General features: G+C 41.1%; 1 protein-coding gene and 1 long non-coding RNA gene across 2 annotated transcripts in view; both read left to right on the forward strand.

The window, feature by feature from the left end:
- Positions 1-18,401, forward strand: part of LOC148115795 (uncharacterized) — a 44,433-nt gene extending 26,032 nt beyond the window's left edge. Inside the window, exon 3 of the long non-coding RNA XR_015731781.1 lies at positions 15,770-18,401. This is a non-coding gene — a long non-coding RNA (uncharacterized LOC148115795). The remainder of the gene's footprint in view (positions 1-15,769) is intronic.
- Positions 10,746-15,761, forward strand: LOC148115796 (uncharacterized). Its single transcript, XM_087884484.1, has one exon. It carries the CDS (start codon positions 13,729-13,731, stop codon positions 14,449-14,451), a length of 723 nt encoding a protein of 240 aa, XP_087740610.1. The 5' UTR covers positions 10,746-13,728; the 3' UTR covers positions 14,452-15,761.
- Positions 18,402-19,610: the final 1,209 nt, after the last annotated feature.

The raw sequence follows: 19,610 nt of genomic DNA on the forward strand, positions 1-19,610 counted from the left end.
TAATAAATAGCAGCACATTCACGCTGGTAAGAGATCACGCTGGTAGCATATCCACCCACGATGATAGCATATCTACACACGATGGTAGCATATCATCAATGACTACATTTCAGCTCCCTTCTTAAATACAATTACAACAGAGCTTATCCAATCAGGACACAATGACTCAGCATTACAATGACTCAGCAGTACTTCTTAAAGTCATAGAATACATATTCATGTTAAAGTCATAGAACACATATATTGCCTGGACAACCTGTTAGACATACACCATATCCTAACATTCTCCCCTTTGGACAGGCTAATATATACCTGTTCATATTCTCAAGCCATAGCTTTCGCAACACATCTTATGTTTGATTGCACCTTGCACTTTGGTGAAATTATCGGCAATATTATTTTCAGACATACAATATTCCAGCTGGACCATATCGCTTTGAATACTCTGACGAACATTTAAATAACGAATATCAGTATATTTAGACCTTGTCTTAACCGCTAAATTGGTCGCCATTTTTATAGCAGCTTGGTTATCTTCATAAATTACGATTGGATAATCTACCTTTAAGCCGACATCCATCATTAGTTGTTTATAATAAATCAGATCAGTACATACTAGTGACAAACAGGAGAATTCTGCTTCCATAGTGGATAGACTAATATGTTTCTGCCAGTCCGCTCCCACAGAGAGGGGCTCCTCAGGGTGCCATCGGCCAAGGCATGTCGACTGACGGCCCCCAGGGGCAGGACCTTCTCTGTGGGAGCATCCGCCCTCTGGAATGAGCTCCCCCCGGAGATACGGACAATCCCTGACCTACGAACTTTTCGCCGGGCCCTAAAGACGTTTTTATTTCACCAAGCCAGGCTGGCCTAATTTCTAAATTTTTAATTTTTAAATTGGTTAATTGTAACCTGAATTTTAATGTGGTATTTAAATTGTTGGGCCAAATTATTTAATTTATTTTAAATTGTTCTTAAATTTTATATTCTGTGTTTTTACTTTTGGCTGTTCACCACCCTGAGTCCTTCGGGAGAAGGGCGGTATATAAATTTAATTAATTAATTAATTAATTAATTAATTAATAAACAAACAAACAAACTGCCCCCGGAATTGCGCAAGATCTCTGACCTCCATGTATTTCACTGTGCCCTCAAGACCCTGCTGTTCTGCCAGGCCGGGCTATCAATGTAAAGGATTTTAAATTGGGTGTTTTAAATTTTTGGGTTTTAATTTGGCCGAAATTATTTAATAATTTTAATTATTTTTAATTGATGTCTGTATATTTTTGTGTTTTTAATAGGCTGTACACCGCCCTGAGTCCTTCGGGAGAAGGGCGGTATAGAAATAAAATAATAATAATAATAATAATAATAATAATAATAATAATAATAATAATAATAATAATAATAATAATAATAGTAGTAGTAATTGATTTCCATCCAATTAGACAGTTACCTAACATTATCGCAATACCTGATGTAGACTTTCTGGTGGTCAAATCAGTAGCGAAACTGGCATCAGCATATGCGCTCAGTATCAGATCATGGTTAGGTTCTAAATATAATGCATAATGCATTGTCATCTTTAGATATCTCAATATCTGCTTTGCGGCCTGCCAATGCTGATCTGTTGGCTCTGCATTATATCTTGCTAATTGGTTTACGCTATATGTAATATCAGGTCTCGACCAATTGCTAATATAGGATAGACTTCCTATTAGGGATTGATAGATCTCCTTACTAAATCCAGGACTTTGGATTTCTCCATGTTGAAAATCCTGTGCCATAGGCGTTTTAGCTGGCTTACATAGCTCCATACTATAGCGTTTCAACATCTGACTTATCTTGCTAGACTGAGACAGTTTATATCCTCTAGCTGTTTGACCAATATCAAGGCCCAAATAGTGTCTAATATGACCTAAATTCTTGACCTTAAATTTATCTTGCAACTTTCTAATAATCTCCATCGCTTCTTTATTCTTTATCAGTTTTAGTTATTGTTGCTGTATCGTCAGTAAATAATAGCAAAAATGATATTAAACCGTCATTCTCTCTTTTAAAGAGACATTTATCTGCTACACCTTCCTGAAATCCAATATTATTAAGCTCTTTAATTATACATTGGTTCCATTCAAACCCTGATTGTCTTAAACCATAAAGGCTTCTTTTTAATTTCCAACAATCAGTTTGGTTATTTGTTTTAACTCCTAACGGCTTTCTCATGTAAATGGTATGTCGTAATGGAGCATGCAAGTATGCTGTCTCCACATCTTTATATGGTTAATTATATACTTATTTTTTTTAATTGAAAAAGTTTTTCAAATACAATTTTTCCCCCTTTTCCCTCCCCCCTCCTCCCTAACCCCCCTCCCCCTCCCCTCCCCCCATGGCTTCTTCAAAATAAAATCATTGATATCAACTTAAATAATACGTTCCCATCCTTTTACACCACCCCCACATACTAACCATTTCTTTCTAACATTGTTATTATATCCCCCATATACTATACATTTCAAAGCGACCTTCAGCTATAAAACTATATAATAAATCCTAATTTAACATTTATTCAACTCATAATCTACCCATTTCCTCCACCCCATACATATATCTCTTAATTCAAGTCTTTTACGTATATTAATATCTAAACCTAACATCCCTTTTAGTAAACTAAACAATCAGTAACCTAATCTATCTCCACCCATTTTCCTACAGGTCTACCATACATAATATTTTAATATCTTTGTTCTTCTGCCCATACCACACCACTAAAAAATATTTCCATATATAAACAAAATCTTCAAATGACTTTAAGTTTGTAATCCATATGATATCTTCTGTAATGTCTTTCAGCTAGATTATTAATTCCATCACCCATGTTAGGGTAACATCAAATTCTATTTCCAACAGTATATTCAGTATCTTCAATTACCATCTGCCCCCATCAATTATAAATGTTTTCGTATATAAAAGACCACCTGAGTGACTTTATATTTGTATTCCATATAATATCTTATAATATCTTCTGTAGTGTCTTTCATCTAGATTATTAATACCAACCACCATGTTAGGGTAACAACCAGATCTTCTGCATGCCCCACCATAATTCTCGTGCCTTATAGCTCAACATATACGTAATCCATTTTTCAAAGAGTCCAAAATAGAAAGTTCCAATCCACTCAGTTAGAGGCCTTCTTCTACATCCCTAAGGCACAGAACTGCAGAGATCTGTTATTCTTCTCAAAATAATACAAGTCAATAATTTGCCTCAGCTATATTTTCATATATCAGCCATCTATAAGTCCCGCTTATTATATTTAATCGTCTCTTAAGTAACTGGCATTAAACTGTTGTTTAGTCTAAAAAATTTTTGTTTTGTAAGACCTGCTTCTTCTTTTCTTAACTTTTGGTGGTTTAGATCTCCATCCTGGTTGCCTTTCTAGGACTTGTATATCAGCTGATTGATTTCCATGCTGGTCTGTAACTTGATGAGACATCACATTAAAATCCAAAGCCGCCTCTCTTGTATTTATAAGTAATCCAGCTATAACCTTTAAAGGAGAATCCAAAAGCGACTCGTCCGAAAGGGCCTCTGTGACTTGTTGTTTTTCCATTACCTCCATCTCCATCTGCTTAGCCTGGGTTTCAGTCTCTTGTTCATTTTGCATTTCTTTATTCCCCTCCTGTGTTCCTAACACTGATGGCATCCATGGAGATGTTAAATCCATTTTAAGAACCTTGTAGTAAAATTCTTCCGCTTTTTCAACAGTATTTAATTGATATCTTTCTCCTTGGTATCTCAATATTATACCAACTGGAGCATCCCACCTAAATGGGATGTTTTGTTTCTTTAGCTCAGTCACCAAAAATCCAAATTCCTTTCTGTCTTTTAACATCTTGGACGGCAGCTCTTTATATATTCAAATCTTCCTTCCATTCAGTTCTAGAGTGGAGTTAAAAGACTTTTGCACAATATCATTTCTTATTCCTTTATCAGTAAAGTAAATCACCACATCTCTAGGCAACTGCCTTTGCTTTGCAACCCAAGAATTTACTCTGTAGGCCTTATCAATCTTACAGGATACCTCTTCAGGACTAACCTTTAAAATCACAGCCAGAACTTCAGCAGACATCTTTCTCAAATCATCTCTATTATTTTCCTGTAGTCCCCTCATTCTGACCGCAAATTCCATGGACCTGTATTGCATCATTGTAACTTCTTTTTCAATCCTTTGTTTTATATTATCTGCATTGTAAGTCTCGTGATCAGCTTCCTTTTTAAACTTTACTTCTGAGCTATTGTCTTGAATATTTATCAAATCATTTTCAATTCTTTGTATTTTATTGTCCAAATTATAAATCTTATAATCAGCTTCCTTCATTTTAGACTCTAATTCTGAATTAATATCTTTATCCAGCTTTATAACTATTTCTGAAAAAGTTTTCAAAGCTGTTACAAACTGTTGTTTCAGATTGGCATATTTTTGTTGTACCAACTCTTTAATTTCCTGCCTGAATTTTTTAAGATTCTGGTTCACAATCTCATCATGTCTTGCCATCTCCTCCAAGACAAATTCTTTTAGGTCTTTAAAGCCATTCTTCTGAGTCTGCAAGTTCAAAACTTGTTCATATGGTTTGTAAATGGGGGAAACCCCCCCCCCGCTGCTTGTTTGTCTGGCTTTATCAGTTTTAACGCCATCCTGCCACACAGACAAACTCTTTTTAAAAAGAAAATCTTCTCTCCAAACAGTATCAATATCAAATCTCCAAGAAGGAAGAAACATAAAGTAGAAATTTTTCTTTTCAGTTCTAGCCAGCGCTATTATTTCTGCTACTTTGTAACGTGTTAAACTATTCAGGCGGAAGGACTTTCGCTTTCAGCTTTCTTCTTCTCAAGCCTCAGCCAGTCGCCATTTTAAACTTTTTTTTCTTCGCTTTTAAAATCACTTATAAAATTGTTAGAAATACTTGCGATTTAAGATCCAGAATCCGGATTTCATCCTATTTGTTTAAGCAATCTGTTGATTTTCATTAAATGGATTGGTCCCATCGCCTGGCTCTGCAAGAAGCAGAGTTCCCTCAAAGCCCGGAGCAGCGGCGAGCTGGATAGGGAGCCACATTCTGCTTCCTCCCCAGGAGTAAAAAAGGAACTCTGGGGACTTCGCAGAGGGCTCTACCTGCCCTCGCCGGCTCTGTCTCACGTTTCCTTAAGGAAACGGAGTTTTTCGAGCCGTCTCTCAGCTGTAGAGACGGCTCTTTACAGGCAACGAGGCTGGCGGTCCCGAAAGACCGTCCAGCGGTCTTTCAAAGCCAAACCGGAAGCCAATTATATACTTATTCTTTGCCGCCCACACTAGCATTGTTCTTAACGTGCTAGCTCTTAAACTCGGAGCAAACACCTCATCAAAATCTTTTTCAGTTTGAGCAAAACCTTGAGCTACAAGGCGAGCTTTATGGGTTACAGTCCCATCTATATCTTTCTTTAATTTATACACCCATCTACAACCAATCAATTTCTCTCCAGGTGGTATTTTAACATTGTCATAAACTCCTAATTCAGTTAATGAGTTGATTTCTTTACTCATTGCCTCCTTCCATGCATTCTGCTCCTTTTCAGGATACATCTTGATGTCCTCATAATTTGAAGGTTCTATGTTAACCTGACAAACCACGGTTGTTTTATATCTATCAGGTGGATGTCTTTCCCTATTAGATCTCCTAGGCAATACAGGACTCATTGCAGGTATCTCCTCCTCTAAACCTACTTCCTGTTCTTCATCCTTAATAGAGACCTCTACATTGTCTATATCCTCATCAAGGGTATCATTAACCATTTGATGCTCAATACTAACATTATTGTCATCCTGTCTGTAATCTGCACGCTCAAGTTTCTCCCATCCTTCATGCTCCAGAAATTTTGCATTTGCACTACAGTAAACACTAGTAGTTCCTGGTGCCCAAAATCTAAAGGACCGATGATTTGAGTCCTAGCCAACAAAAAACATTTTTCTGGCACTCTGTTGTTTCTTCCTCCTCACATTAGATGGAATATGTACCCAAGCAGGGGCTCCAAATGTGTGCAAGTAACTAAAGTTTGGTTTCCTCCCATGCCATAATGTAAATGGTATTTCACCCGTAGATGAATGTACAACGTTATTTAGTACATGGTTAGCACACATAACAGCCTCACCCCATAAGGTTTCAGGCAAACCAGAATCTGCCAACATTGTTCTAGTCATGGCTTGTAATGTTTGACCCCTTCTTTCAACATAAGCGTTGTGTTGTGGTCTATACGGTGCGTACCGTTTATGCTGTATTCCTGCCTCTTGCAAAAATTTCTCTAACCTTTGGTTAGTGAATTCTGTGCCATTATCAGTTACTAAGCACATTACTTTAAACTTCTGTTTCCTTTCTACAAATCGCAGCCAGTTATTTATATGCTGGAATGTTTCACATTTCATTTTCATTAGATAACAGAATCCGTATCTAGAGTAATGGTCTACTATGCTTAGGATATAGCAGGCTCCTATACTGGGTTTTTTGGGTCCAATCAAATCTACAAACACTACCTCTAACACTAGAGGTAAACACTACCCCCAGGGTCCGCGGCTGATGTTGTGTAATGCCAGGTCGGTGGTTAATAAAGCCCCCCTCATTTGTGATCTTATTTTGGAGGGGGGTGCGGACCTGGCAGGTATTACGGAGACCTGGTTGGGCCAGGAGGGGGGGTCCCCCTCGTTGAGATGTGCCCGCCAGGTTTCCGTGCATTTCATCAGCCAAGGGCCCAGGGGAGGGGTGGGGGAGTGGCGGTGATTATTAGGGAAAGTCTTTGTCCGAGGGAGACCACTGTTCCTCAGATAGCCGGATGTGAGTCCCTTTGTGTGAAGTGGGGCCGTGGGGTGCAGATGGGTTTGCTGACTACGTACCTGGCTCCCTGCCACATGGCAGCGACCCTGCCCGAGCTACTCGACGTCATTGCCGGGGTGGCGGTTGATACCCCCAGACTTATTGTCATGGGGGATTTCAACCTTCCATCTGCGGGTGAGGTGTCAGAGGCGGCTCGGGAGTTCATGGCTTCCATGACGGCCATGGACCTGACCCAGTTAGTTCAAGGCCCAACTCACATAGGGGGACACACTCTGGACCTGATTTTTGTCTCTGGTCAGTGGTTGAATGATCTTGGTAGAGGGGACCTAGATATTAAACCCTTGTCATGGACAGATCATTCGCTCCTCCAACTAGACTTTCCTACCGCCTTCTCCCGCCGCAGGGAGACGGAGCCAACTAGATGGTTCCGTCCCAGGCGCCTGATGGACCCCGAAAGGTTCCTGACGGAGCTTGGGCCGTTCCCTGAGATCCTAACACACGACTCGACTGAAGAGCTGGTGGCCGCCTGGGAAAGGGCGGCCGCTGGAGCTTTGGACCGCGTCGTGCCTTTGGGGCCTCTGACCCGATGCCGATCTCAACTGGCTCCTTGGTTTTCTGAGGAGCTGAGAGAGATGAAGCGTCGGAAAAGACGCCTAGAGAGCATTTGGAGGACTAGTCAATCCGATTCCGACCGGACACAGGTGAGGTCTTATATCAAGACCTACCTAGTGGCGATAAAAGCGGCAAAGTCTAACCACTTTTCTGCTCTTATCACATCTGCAGAGAACCGCCCAGCCGCCTTGTTTAGGGTGACCCACTCCCTTCTCCGGGGGGGAGTGCGGGAAGATCCCTTGCAGGGTCGTGCTGAGGATTTTGTACAGTTCCTGCATGATAAAGTCGCTCGGATTCGGGATGGCTTGGACTCCGACTGGATGAGTCCGCGGGAGGAGACGAGGGCAGGTCTTGAGAATGTTATCTGGGAGGAGTTTGATCCTGTGACTCCCGAGGATGTGGACAGGGTTCTGGGTAAGATTAGTGCTGCCACGTGTTTATTGGACCCGTGTCCCTCCTGGTTGGTGCTGGCCTCCTGGGAGGTTACACGAGGCTGGCTCCAGGGGATTATAAGTGCTTCTTTGAGTGAGGGTGCCTTTCCTGCCACCTTGAAAGAGGCGGTAGTGAGGCCCCTCCTCAAGAAGCCTTCCCTGGACCTGGCTGAATTAGCCAACTATCGTCCAGTCTCCAACCTTCGTTTTGTGGCGAAGGTTGTTGAGAGCGTGGTGGCACGACAACTTCCCCGGCACCTGGATGAAGCTATCTATCTGGACCCATACCAGTCGGGCTTCAGGCAGGGGTACAGCACAGAAACGGCATTGGTCGCGTTGGTGGATGATCTCTGGAGGGCTCGGGACAGGGGTTGCTCCTCTGTCCTAGTCCTATTAGACCTCTCAGCGGCTTTTGATACCATCGACCATGGTATCATGCTGCAGCGGTTGAGGGGGTTAGGAATAGGGGGCACCGTTCGGTGGTTCTCCTTCCTCTCCGACCGCTCGCAGTTTGTGTTGGCAGGGGGACAGAGGTCGACCTCGAGGCATCTCGCATGGGGAGTGCCGCAAGGGTCAGTCCTCTCGCCTCTCCTGTTCAACATTTATGTGAAGCCGCTGGGTGAGATCTTCCGTGGTTTTGGGGTGAGATACCATCAGTACGCTGATGATACCCAGCTGTACATCTCCACCCCAGGCCACCCCAACGATGCCCTTGAAGTGCCTGGAGGTTGTGCGGATCTGGATGGGGAGGAATGGGTGGAGGGCACGCATGGCACATTGGTGTTTAAATTCACTATCCCAAACTACATATTGCACTGCAGTAAGCAACATGCGGAAAGTAGTTTTCCAATCTTCAAGTACTAGGATATGATTTCTCATAGTGACTTCCAACATTCCCTGCATATAGGTACTTCCCAACCCCATATCTCTAATTTCTTTTCTGAGTTCTGTTAAAATTGCATATAACAGAGGGTGATATTCCACTGCTTGGGCCCCATTCTGATCTACTTGTCCCGTAACGTGTACTGGACAAACAGAAAGCATATCAGCAATTTCTTCTATATTCCCCCCACCCCTGTCTAATGGAGATGGTTTCGGGGTGACAATTTTCACTTGGTCATAATCTGGCGGGGGCTTTGTAGTCAATTGCTGCCCTGCTGAAGCATCGGAGCCAAATTTTTCCACTGCTTGATGGCATTGATGCCATTGATATAGTATTTGTACTGGAGCCCGGGGTTCAAGATGTAAAGTATGTCCTATCTTTATCCAATCTCGTAAACGGAACGTCCCCCTTTCCGGATACCAGGAACAATGTTTCCCTACCTCTTCCACCAATTTCCTTATGTCAGCCTCAGGCACTGTCACGCCAGTGTAACAGGAATCGGAGTTCCTGCACATGTGTATGCTGATGTTGAGATAGATTGCAACCCATACTTACCACTGAGGGATCCCGGAGGATGAAAGGTGCACCAGGGGTCTATTCCAGACGATGTTAAGTATGTTGGCTGTTGCTTCCGAGGGGGGATGTCCCTGTTCGGGCGCCAGATGAAGAAATCAATGTCCAGTCATTTTCAGGGTGAAAAGATGTCTGACTGCTTGAGCAGTCTTTATTGCCTTTTATACAGTTTTTCCAAGCAGCAAAAGGCAAAATAGCATCAAATTCTTCTATCTTTTGTATCAATTTAGAACCCGTTTCTAATGGTTCTTCCAAAATAAATACCATGTCATCGGCAAATGCTTGAGTCTTGTATTCTTCCTTCCTAATTTTCAAGCCGCTTATTTCCTGATCTTCTCTAATTTTCATTAGAAGAGTTTCGAGTGATAAAATAAATAGAAGAGGAGAAAGGGGATACCCTTGCCTAACCCCTTTTGTAATATCAATTTTTTCTGTCAACCCCTCATTTATAACTACACTGGCTGTTCGTTTGGAATAGATTTTCCCCACCATTTTTTCAAATCTTTCTCCCAATTCCATATATTTTAATTGTGTTATAATGAAGTTCCAATTCAAATTGTCAAAGGCCTTTTGGGCATCAAGGAAAACCAGTGCCACTTGTTTTCCGGATGACTTTCATAATATTCGAGAACATTTTTATATAACTCAATCGGAATCCCATCCGGGTCTGGTACTTTATTGTTCTTTTGTTTTTTCAGGGCTATTTCAAATTCATTTATTGTTTTTGGTTATTTAAAATTTCTCTTTGTTCATCAGAATTTTTTTCCATTTTGGCCGCTTCTATATATTGTTTAACTTTCCCATCTGCTATGTCTTCCTGCTTGTAAAGCTTTGTAAAGAAGTTTTGTATTATTTCCTTTTTTTTTCCTTTCCTATACTGTATTATACCATTTTCATCTTGTAACTGTTATATTATTCTCCTTCCTTTTTCTTTTCTTAATTTATATGCTAGCCATTGGCCTGTTTTATTCGCATTCTCAAAATAATTTTGTTTTGCTATCCTAATTTTCTGTGCTATTTCTTTTTGTGTTATCAAATTAATCTTATGTTTCGTAATGTTCCATTTTTCCTTTTTATTTTGTGGATCCTTTTGTACTTCATATTCAATTTTTTAAAATTCTTCCCACAAATTTTCTAGTTGCACTCTCTTTTCTTTATATTTTTTAGAATTATATGTGATGGTCAATCCCCTTATATAGGTTTTTGTGGTATCCCACAAATTTGTATCAAAGTATCTTCTTTTTTATTTATTTGAAAAAAATGTTTTCAACTCCCTCTCTAACACCTGTCTATATTTTTTATCTTTACACAAATTCTGTTTCATTGTCCATTGTTTATTTTGTTTTTGGGTTTTCCATTTTAATATAATTGGATTGTGATCGGCCCAATCATTTACTCCTATTTCAATTTCTTTTATTTCATTTTGAATTTCTGCTATTGTCCAGGCCAAATCGATCCTGGACCACAATTGATGTGGGTATGAATAAAATGTATATTGTTTATGTGCTCTATGTGTCTCTCTCCATATATCTCGGAGATTGAACTCAGATGCTATATCAAAAAAGGCTTTTGGTAACACACTTTTTTTCTTTTTCTTTTTTTTTACTACTTTTATAGTCTCTCTTGACTTCCACCACCAAATTAAAGTCCCCAATCATACAAATCCTTTCATAGTCCATGTCTACTAATTTCTTGTGTACATTTGTAAAGAATTCTTGTTGATTTTTATTTGGTGCATAAATTACTGTAAGTAGCATTTGTTTCTGTTCTATCTCCAATTCCACCATCAACATTCTACCTTCATCATCTGCATATCTTAGATTTGATTTTATTTTTTCCTTTACATACATGGCAATACGTCCTTTCTTTTTATCTGCTAAAGTTGTGTATAATGTTCCTAATTTTCTATTTTCTAATAATTTTCTATATTCTTTTTGTATATGAACCTCTTGGAGGCATATCACTTCAGCTACCAATTTCTTTAATTTATTAAATATTAGCATCCTTTTCTTTGGGATATTTAATCCATTAATATTTACCGAGAAAAGCTTAATTGCTTCTCCCATCTTCTACTTGATCTGTCTTTTTGTGTTTCTAGTCTCTCTTACTAACCTTCCTTTTGCCCCTTCTCTTCCTACCCTTTCTTTTTCTTTGTAAGTCTTTTTCTATTTCTAGTTCTTTCAATTTCTCTTCCTCCTGATTTCTAGTCTCTAATTCTTCGAATTCTTGAAATTGCTCAAGCAATTTCAACCAGACTTGGTACACAGATGACTTACTCTCTGGAAAATAATACTGTGGGGGTAAGACACCCCTTGGTGTGTGTGTGTGTGTGTGTGTGTGTGTGTGTGTGTGTGTGTGTGTGTCTGTGTGTGTGTCCCAGCATAACTCTTGAACGCTTCAAGCAATTTTAACCAAACTTGGTACACAGATGACTTACTCTCTGGAAAAAAATACTGTGGGGATAACACACCCCTAACACCCCTCATGTGTGTGTGTTCCAGCATAACTCTGGAATGGTTCAAGCAATTTCATCCAAACTTGGTACACAAATGACTTACTCTCTGGAAAAAAATACTGTGGGGGATAAGACACCCCTAACACCCCTCGGGGTGTGTGTCTGTGTGTTCCAGCATAACTCTGGAACTCCTCAAGCAATTTTAACCCAACTTGGTACACAGATGTCTTACTCTCTGGAAAAAAAATACTGTGGGGGTAAGACACCCGTAACACCCCTCGGGGTGTGTGGGTGTGGGTCTGTGGGTGTGTGGGTGTGTTCCAGCATAACTCTGGAATGCCTGGGATGCTGAAATGAAAAGGAATGAATTATATCTATAGTGTCAAATCACAGTACTTTTCACAATGATAGTGTACATTTTGTATTCATGTTCTGTTAAGATTCAGCCTGTTGTGCCTTAAAATGGCTTCTAATATACATCACAATGGAATTGCCATGGTAACGGCTTCACAGTACTCCACATGGGGGCTCCCTCTGGTAAGGGGAATTGGTTCTTAAACAAACTAACTAACTAACTAACTAACTAACTAACTAACTAACTAACTCCCTAGGCCCTCAGCTTCAAGCAAAGAGGGCAAGTTGTCAGGGGAGGTGCCTACTAATACATATAATCACCTGTAGAATTTTTCCCAGGCTGTTGGCCAGGGCAATTAGGATTGGGATAAATAAATACCCTGGCAACGCCAGGTTATCCGCTAGTTGACTATGAAGGCTACTCCATTTCTTCTGAGGGATTCTTGCCTGCTGTAGTATACCTGACGGTCATCTGAATTAAATTCACCCATTGTGCTGTTACAGATAGTGAACTATGGTGAGTTAGTTACCTTAAGGATTATAATCCTGCTCTAGCCAACGTCGTAGGGCACACCTTGCCACCACCCCTATCGTATAAGTCTCCTGAAGTCCAAAAGGATACAACAACATCCTGGAGAAGGATGGACCTGGCACATAGGGGAGTGCACAAGTTCTCCGACAAGTCAGGCATAGATTATATGCTATGTAAGCTTCTTTTTATAAATGCCACTAAAGGCGAACGATTGGAGCCAACCGAGGAACTCGGTCATATGATCACTTGGCTAGGCCCACAATCAATACAAGCAGTAAAGGTGGTCTACGCATCAAAAATGTACGAGCCAGTCGAAGCCCTCAAGCTATCATGGGAAACACTTGATGAGCGGTATGGGGCACCTACGATGACAGAATCCTCATTCCTAGAGCAGGTCGACAACTTCTCTGCCATGGACCTCAGTAACCCTCAAGAACTATGGCACTTCTCCGGTCTCCTTACACAGTTGCGGTCAGCACAAATGGATCCCACCTTGCCGGGACTTAGCTGTCTCGACCTGTATAAGACACAAAGGTCTATTGTTAAAAAACTACCAACGAAACTGATTGATGCATGGATCGACCTAGCTGATAATTACAGGGCAAAGAATCTTGGCAGAGAACCACCCTTTGCTGCCCTTCAAGAATTTGTGGCCCACATGTCGAAGAAGTACAATGATCCATGAAATAAAGACCTTACAATACAAAGGACCCCTGCCAGCAGAAAAACCAACCAAAGCCTTGGTCTGATCAAGAGCCCAGCGCAGGCCACAAGAGGAACAGCCTCTGTGTCAGTGCATAGCACAGAGGTCGTTCCCCTGTCAACGAGGAACTCCAATGTAAAGCCGTCTAAGAGTGCTCTACATTGACCTCAGAAAGCAAAGGAAGAACCCGTCTGTCCACTGCACAAGACCTCGCACACTCTGAATAAGTGCAGAGAATTCCGAAAGAAGTCCCTGGACGAAAGAAAGGCATTGATCAGGGAGTACAAAGTCTGCTTCAAATGCTGTGAGTCTACAGACCACATGGCCAAAGCTTGCACAGTTAAGGTGCTATGTTATCTATGCAAAAGTGACCAGCACCCAACCGCCCTGCATCTAGAGCATGAGTCGACACCACAGCCAACTCCTACTCCACAGTCGACTTCCACCTCTCCTATGACTAATGAGTCTCAGAATGACAATGAAACGCACCCAGAAAAGACAACAAGTGTAAACTGCACTTCGGTATGCGGAGACTCACCGTCACCTCGTTCATGCCATCCGATCTGCCTAGCTAAAGTCTATCCAGCTGGACACCCAGAAGAAGCAGTGAAAACATATGTGGTAGTGGATGCACAGAGCAACCAATCGTTAGCCAAATCAGCTTTCTTCGACCGCTTTGACATTCAATCCAAAGAAACACACTTCACAATGTCGGCATGTATGGGGGTATGGCGCACGGCGGGGAGGAAAGCTACCGGATTCTGCATAGAATCAATAGATGGGAGTGCTAAATTCACATTGCCACCAGTGCTAGAATGTGATGCTTTACCAGATAACCACAGTCAAATCGCGACACCAGAGGTAGTAAGCAAGATACCTCACCTGAGACACATGGCTAATCTCTTCCCTGCCCTAGATCCTGAAGCCGAAATCCTGCTCTTTTTGGGTGCGGATGCCCCCGAAGCCTTCCCTCCCCAGGCAGTGGTCAAAGCCCAGCCGGCTTTCCATGTGCCCTCAAGACAGAACTTGGATGGGCCATCATAGGACCTGTTTGTATCGACCGGCTACGAGACCCCCCCTGACTTCTACCAAGTAGTTCTAGACCAGTCACCGACCTGGAACTGCTGCGAAGAAGACCTTGAAGACTGAACCTCAAGCTTTGCATGAATTGTGTCTACCTCACTGTTTGCATTGTTTGATTTATTTATTTATTTATTTTATTTCAAATTTATATACCGTACAGTATATAAATATACTGTATATAAATATACTGTATATATAAAGGGCGGTGTACAGCCAGATAAAAACATACAATACAAACATTAAAAAGGATATATATTAATTTGGCCCCAATTTAAAATGACAAACCAGTTAAAAATATTTAAAAATATGTTAAGCCAGCCCGGCTTGCTGAAAAAAGAAAGTTTTAAGAGCACGGCGGAAGGCACCGAGGTCTTGAATTCTCCTTATCTCTGGGGGCAGCTGATTCCAGAGGGTAGGTGCCCCCACAGAGAAGGCCCTCCCCCTGGGGGTCACCAGCCTACATTGTTTGGCTGATGGCACCCCGAGGAGGACCTCTCTGTGGGAGCGCACAGGTCGGTGGGAGGTCATCGGTAGCAGCAGGCGGTCTCGAAGATAACTAGGTCCTATGCCATGGAGCGCTTTAAAGGTGGTGCTTTACCTTGATGCTATTACCTTGTTTACTTTAGTCAATTAGATAGTTACATTGCATTGTTTTCTGCTATGCCTTAGTTTATCTTAGTTAAGTAGTTAGTTAGGAGTGGAATTTATAATTCCAGGCGGGGAGTGTGCTGTTACAGATAGTGAGCTGTGGTGAGTTAGTTACCTTAAGGATTAAGAGCTGTCTCCTTAAGAGATTGCATTGTGGGAGATGTAGTGAGAGATTGCATTATGGGAAATGAAGTCCAGGACATGTGACCATATCTGTGTGTCTGATTGACCACTGAGGCTTTCGGCCTAGGTTTTAGAACAAAGGCCTGGCTATATGTTGAATTACCTCAGAAGAGAGAATGTGTTTTCTGAACAGGGGGACAAACTATCAACCTTTTACACTAGGAAATGGGATAGATTATGAAATATTGGATGAACCTCACCGTGACTCATCATAATTGTAAATCTAAGTGTTCAAGGATTCCCAAATAAATATAATCTGCATGAAAACCTGTTTGCTAGAGTTTATCTGCCTGTTCCCAGTGGAGCCAGAGGCCTAGTGGAGCCAGAGGCCTGGGGAACAGAACACCCATTCCTGTCCATTATAGTTCGCTGATTCCTAAGATGTCGATGTTCAGACTTGTCATCTCTTGTTTGACCACGTCCAGCTTGCCTTGATTTTACATTCCAGGTTCCTATGGAGAATAGATCTTTACAGCATCAGACTTTCCTTTCACCACCAGATACATCCACAGCTGAATGTCCTTTCGGCTTTGGCCCAGTTGCTTTACTCTTTCTGTGCTACTAGTACTCGTCCTCTGCTGTTCCCCAGTAGCATATTGGACACCTTCCGACCTGAGGGGCTCATCTTCCAGCGTCATATCTTTTTGCCTTTTGGTCCTCTCCATGGGGTTTTCATGGCAAAGATACTGGAGTGGGTTGCCATTTCCTTCTCCAGTGGATCACGTTTTATCAGAGCTCTCGGCTATGACCTGTCCGTCTTGGGTGAACAGCATGTTGTCTGGGCATAATTTTAAGTAATGATACAACAATAACCACAATCATACTAGTAATCTTAAACATATCAATATTAATCACAGAATAATAATACAATTAGTTTATCCATCTTGCAAAATTTTCAGTACAAATTTTTATTATCTTTTAAAATTCTGTTCAGTTTCTAACCTGTTTCTGTCAGTTAACCATTGGTAAAATAAATCCCATGTTAAAAAATATTCTGTTTCTTCCTTTTCTTTTATCTTAAGTGTCAGTCTATCTATCTTAGCACATTCTAATATTCTTTTTATTATACTTTCATTTGTTGGGACCTCATCATTTTTCCATTATTGTGCAAACACTATACTTGCTGCTTTTACTACATGCAAAATTAAGTATGCATTCCCTTTATTATACTATTCTGGTAATATACCCAGCAGGAATATTTCTGGTTTCAAATCTATATGTTGCTTTATCATTTTTTTTTCTAACCAAGTATGTATTTTAGTCCAATATTTTTTTGTCTTTGGACATGTCTGCCACATATGATAATATGAACCTGGTATCTGATTACACTTCCAACATTTAGCTGATAAATTTTCAAACATCTTTGCTAACCTCTCTGATGGTAAATGCCACCTATAAAATATTTTGTATGAGTTTTCCTTATAGGCCGTTGACATTCTAGTAAGTTAGCACCCACCCTTCTCCTCGAAGAATGAAATTTTCTGCGAAATATTAAAAAGGCAGAATATTATATTTTCCCTAAAGGAGAAACATGTTTCTAAAGACATAAACTCAGAGCCTCAGCCCCCTGCCCCCCCAGCAGTTATTTTGGTGCCAAGCCAACCTATCTACAAGACCAAAGACTGGGCCAGCTTATCTACAAAACAAAAGACCTTCACCTCCAGGGTGATAGTAGTAGCCATCACACAAGATCCAAACCAGGCCATTAAGCCGTAACAGGAATTTCCCAATACCCTTTCAGAACACAACCCTATTCATTACATCATCACCCAGCAAGATTTAACCAAGCCTGGGACACACACAGCCTACAAAGTTAGCTAAGACCCCCACCCCCAGGGAGTCTGACAACCAATAGGATACATTTCTTTCACTGGAACAGGAAGCAACTTCAAATCCCAAGAGAGGGTATAAATCTCTCTCTCTCTCTCTACCCATGTGCTCAATTGCCCAGGACCTCAAACCATGTGGTCCTGTCCACCATTAAACCATCTTTCCAAACAGCATCCATGTTTTCAGTGTCTTTCTCCCACTTGGAACTAAACCCAGATGGACATTTCTTCCAACAAAATGGGTAGTGTCGGTATTGTTATTAGGGTAAGGCGAGATGCTTACTCGCCTCAAATTGCTAGATGGGCAGCAAATAAGTTTATTAATAAATAAATTTAATAATAAAAAGGTAACTGTTGCTGAGTTGTAAGGTCTCCACACATATAGTAGGTTTTTAAAGCACTCCAATTGTCAACCTACTTGTACTCTGTCTCTTGTGCATTCCGCATCGCTAAATACCAATCTGTCTTCCTCAGCTTCCCTTCCCCCTTCAGTGTAAATATAAATTTTCAATCATACATCAGTCCGGCCATCTGTGGCTGTGATGATGTGAAAGTAGTGCCTAAATTTAGGATAACTTAGAATAGGCAGTACATGGAGGTAGTGCTTAGTTAATGACCCCTGGTGGCACTGAATGAGTGGGATTTATAACCAGTCCTCAAAGTTCCAACTATCCCAGAATCCCCTGAACACCTGATTGCAATCCAACATATGGCAATCCGTTCATATGACAAAACAACTAGACACAAGGACAGTATTTCCCCCATGCCATCACTCTGGTAAGCAATTCATTCCCACAACACTCTCTTATGCCCTCGGATGTCAAATCACATAGAAGGTCTGTATTACTGTTATCCTTCTCATCTTTCCTATTATCTATTCCCTTAACATCTTATGACTAGAACTTTGTTGTTTGTATCTTATGATTTATGTTGATTGCTTTTATTTAGTATCCTATTATGATTTATGTTGATTGCTTATTTAGTACCCTAATATGAGCCAGAAGTGTGCGGCAGAAGCCAAAAAAGCTAATACAATCCTTGGTGGTATATACAGAGGCATAGAATCAAAATCAGATGTGTTACATATTAAGTTGTGTTGCTGGGTGTTCTGATTGGCCGCTCCCCGGCCGTCGTCTGATTGGTTGTTACACTGACAGCTCGGCATATATAAAGGAGCTGTCAAGCGCGGGATGTTGCTTCCTTGTAATCCTTGTAATCCTTGTTATTGAATAAAGTTGATGTTGCTACGTCTCCTCGTCCGTCCTGTCAGTCGGTCAGTTAGTATGAAATAGATGAAGTATTAGTACCACTTTATAAAGCCTAAGTAAGGCCACACCTGCAATACTGCATCCAGTTTTGGTCACCACATTACAAAAAAGATGTTGAGACTTTGGAAAAAGTGCAAAGAGGAGCAAAGAGGAGCAACTAAGACGATTAAAGGCCTTTGGAGACTAAAACGTATGAGTGAAGAATGGTTGCAGGATTTGGGTTTGGCTAGTCTAGAGAAAAGAAGGACTGGGGGTGGGATATCTGCCCTCTGCTCTGCCCTCACTCCATATTGCATATCTACCTGCCTAGCCATGTGCTGGTGGTACCACAGCAGACGCTGGTGGACACTCCTACAGCCGACAGCAATCACTCCGGCTCTGCCATGCTTGCAGAACAATAGCCACTTATCTACTTGCCAGCCTGTTTGCCAATTGCCCTCGGTCGGACTTGTGACTTCCTGAGACTTACTTGTTGACTTTGCTTATTAGAAGCCAGCAGGGAGTTGCAGTGAAGTCCTTGCTTAATGACAGCAGCAAGGACTATTGAAATTGCCTAAGTGATGTAGTCATGTGATACAGCTAGTCCTCAACTTACGACCACAATTTTATTTTTATTTTTTATTTTATTTTGAATTTATATACCGCTCCTTCTCCCGAGGGACTGAGGGCGGTGTACAGCCAGATAAAAACATTCAATACAAACATTAAAAACAATTAAAGGAATATATATTAATTTGACCCCAGTTTAAAATGACAAACCAATTAAAATGTTTAAAAATATGTTAAGCCAGCCTGGCTTGCTGGAAAAAGAAACTTTTAAGGGCACGGCGGAAGGCACCGAGGTGTTGGATTCTCCTTATAATTGAGTCCAACATTTCTGTTGCTAAGTGACTTTGCCTTTGAGAAGGGTACAAAAGGGGATCACATGACTCCAGGACACTGTAACCATCATAAATATGAGTCAGTCGCCAATATCTGAATTTCGATCACATGACCATGGGGATGCTGTAATGGTTGTAAGGGTGAAAAACGGTGGTAAGTCACTTTTTCAGTGCAGTTGTAACTTCAAACATTCACTAAATGAACTGTTGTAAGTTGAGGACTACCTGAATTGCACTTTACTAATGATAAAGGTAAAGATTTTCCCTGTTCAGTCATTTCTGACTCTAGGGGACGATGCTCATCTCCGTTT

This window comes from Pantherophis guttatus, chromosome 2, assembly GCF_059756535.1.
Source record: "Pantherophis guttatus breed Tessera chromosome 2, ASM5975653v1, whole genome shotgun sequence".
In the NCBI taxonomy this organism is placed as follows: domain Eukaryota; kingdom Metazoa; phylum Chordata; class Lepidosauria; order Squamata; family Colubridae; genus Pantherophis; species Pantherophis guttatus.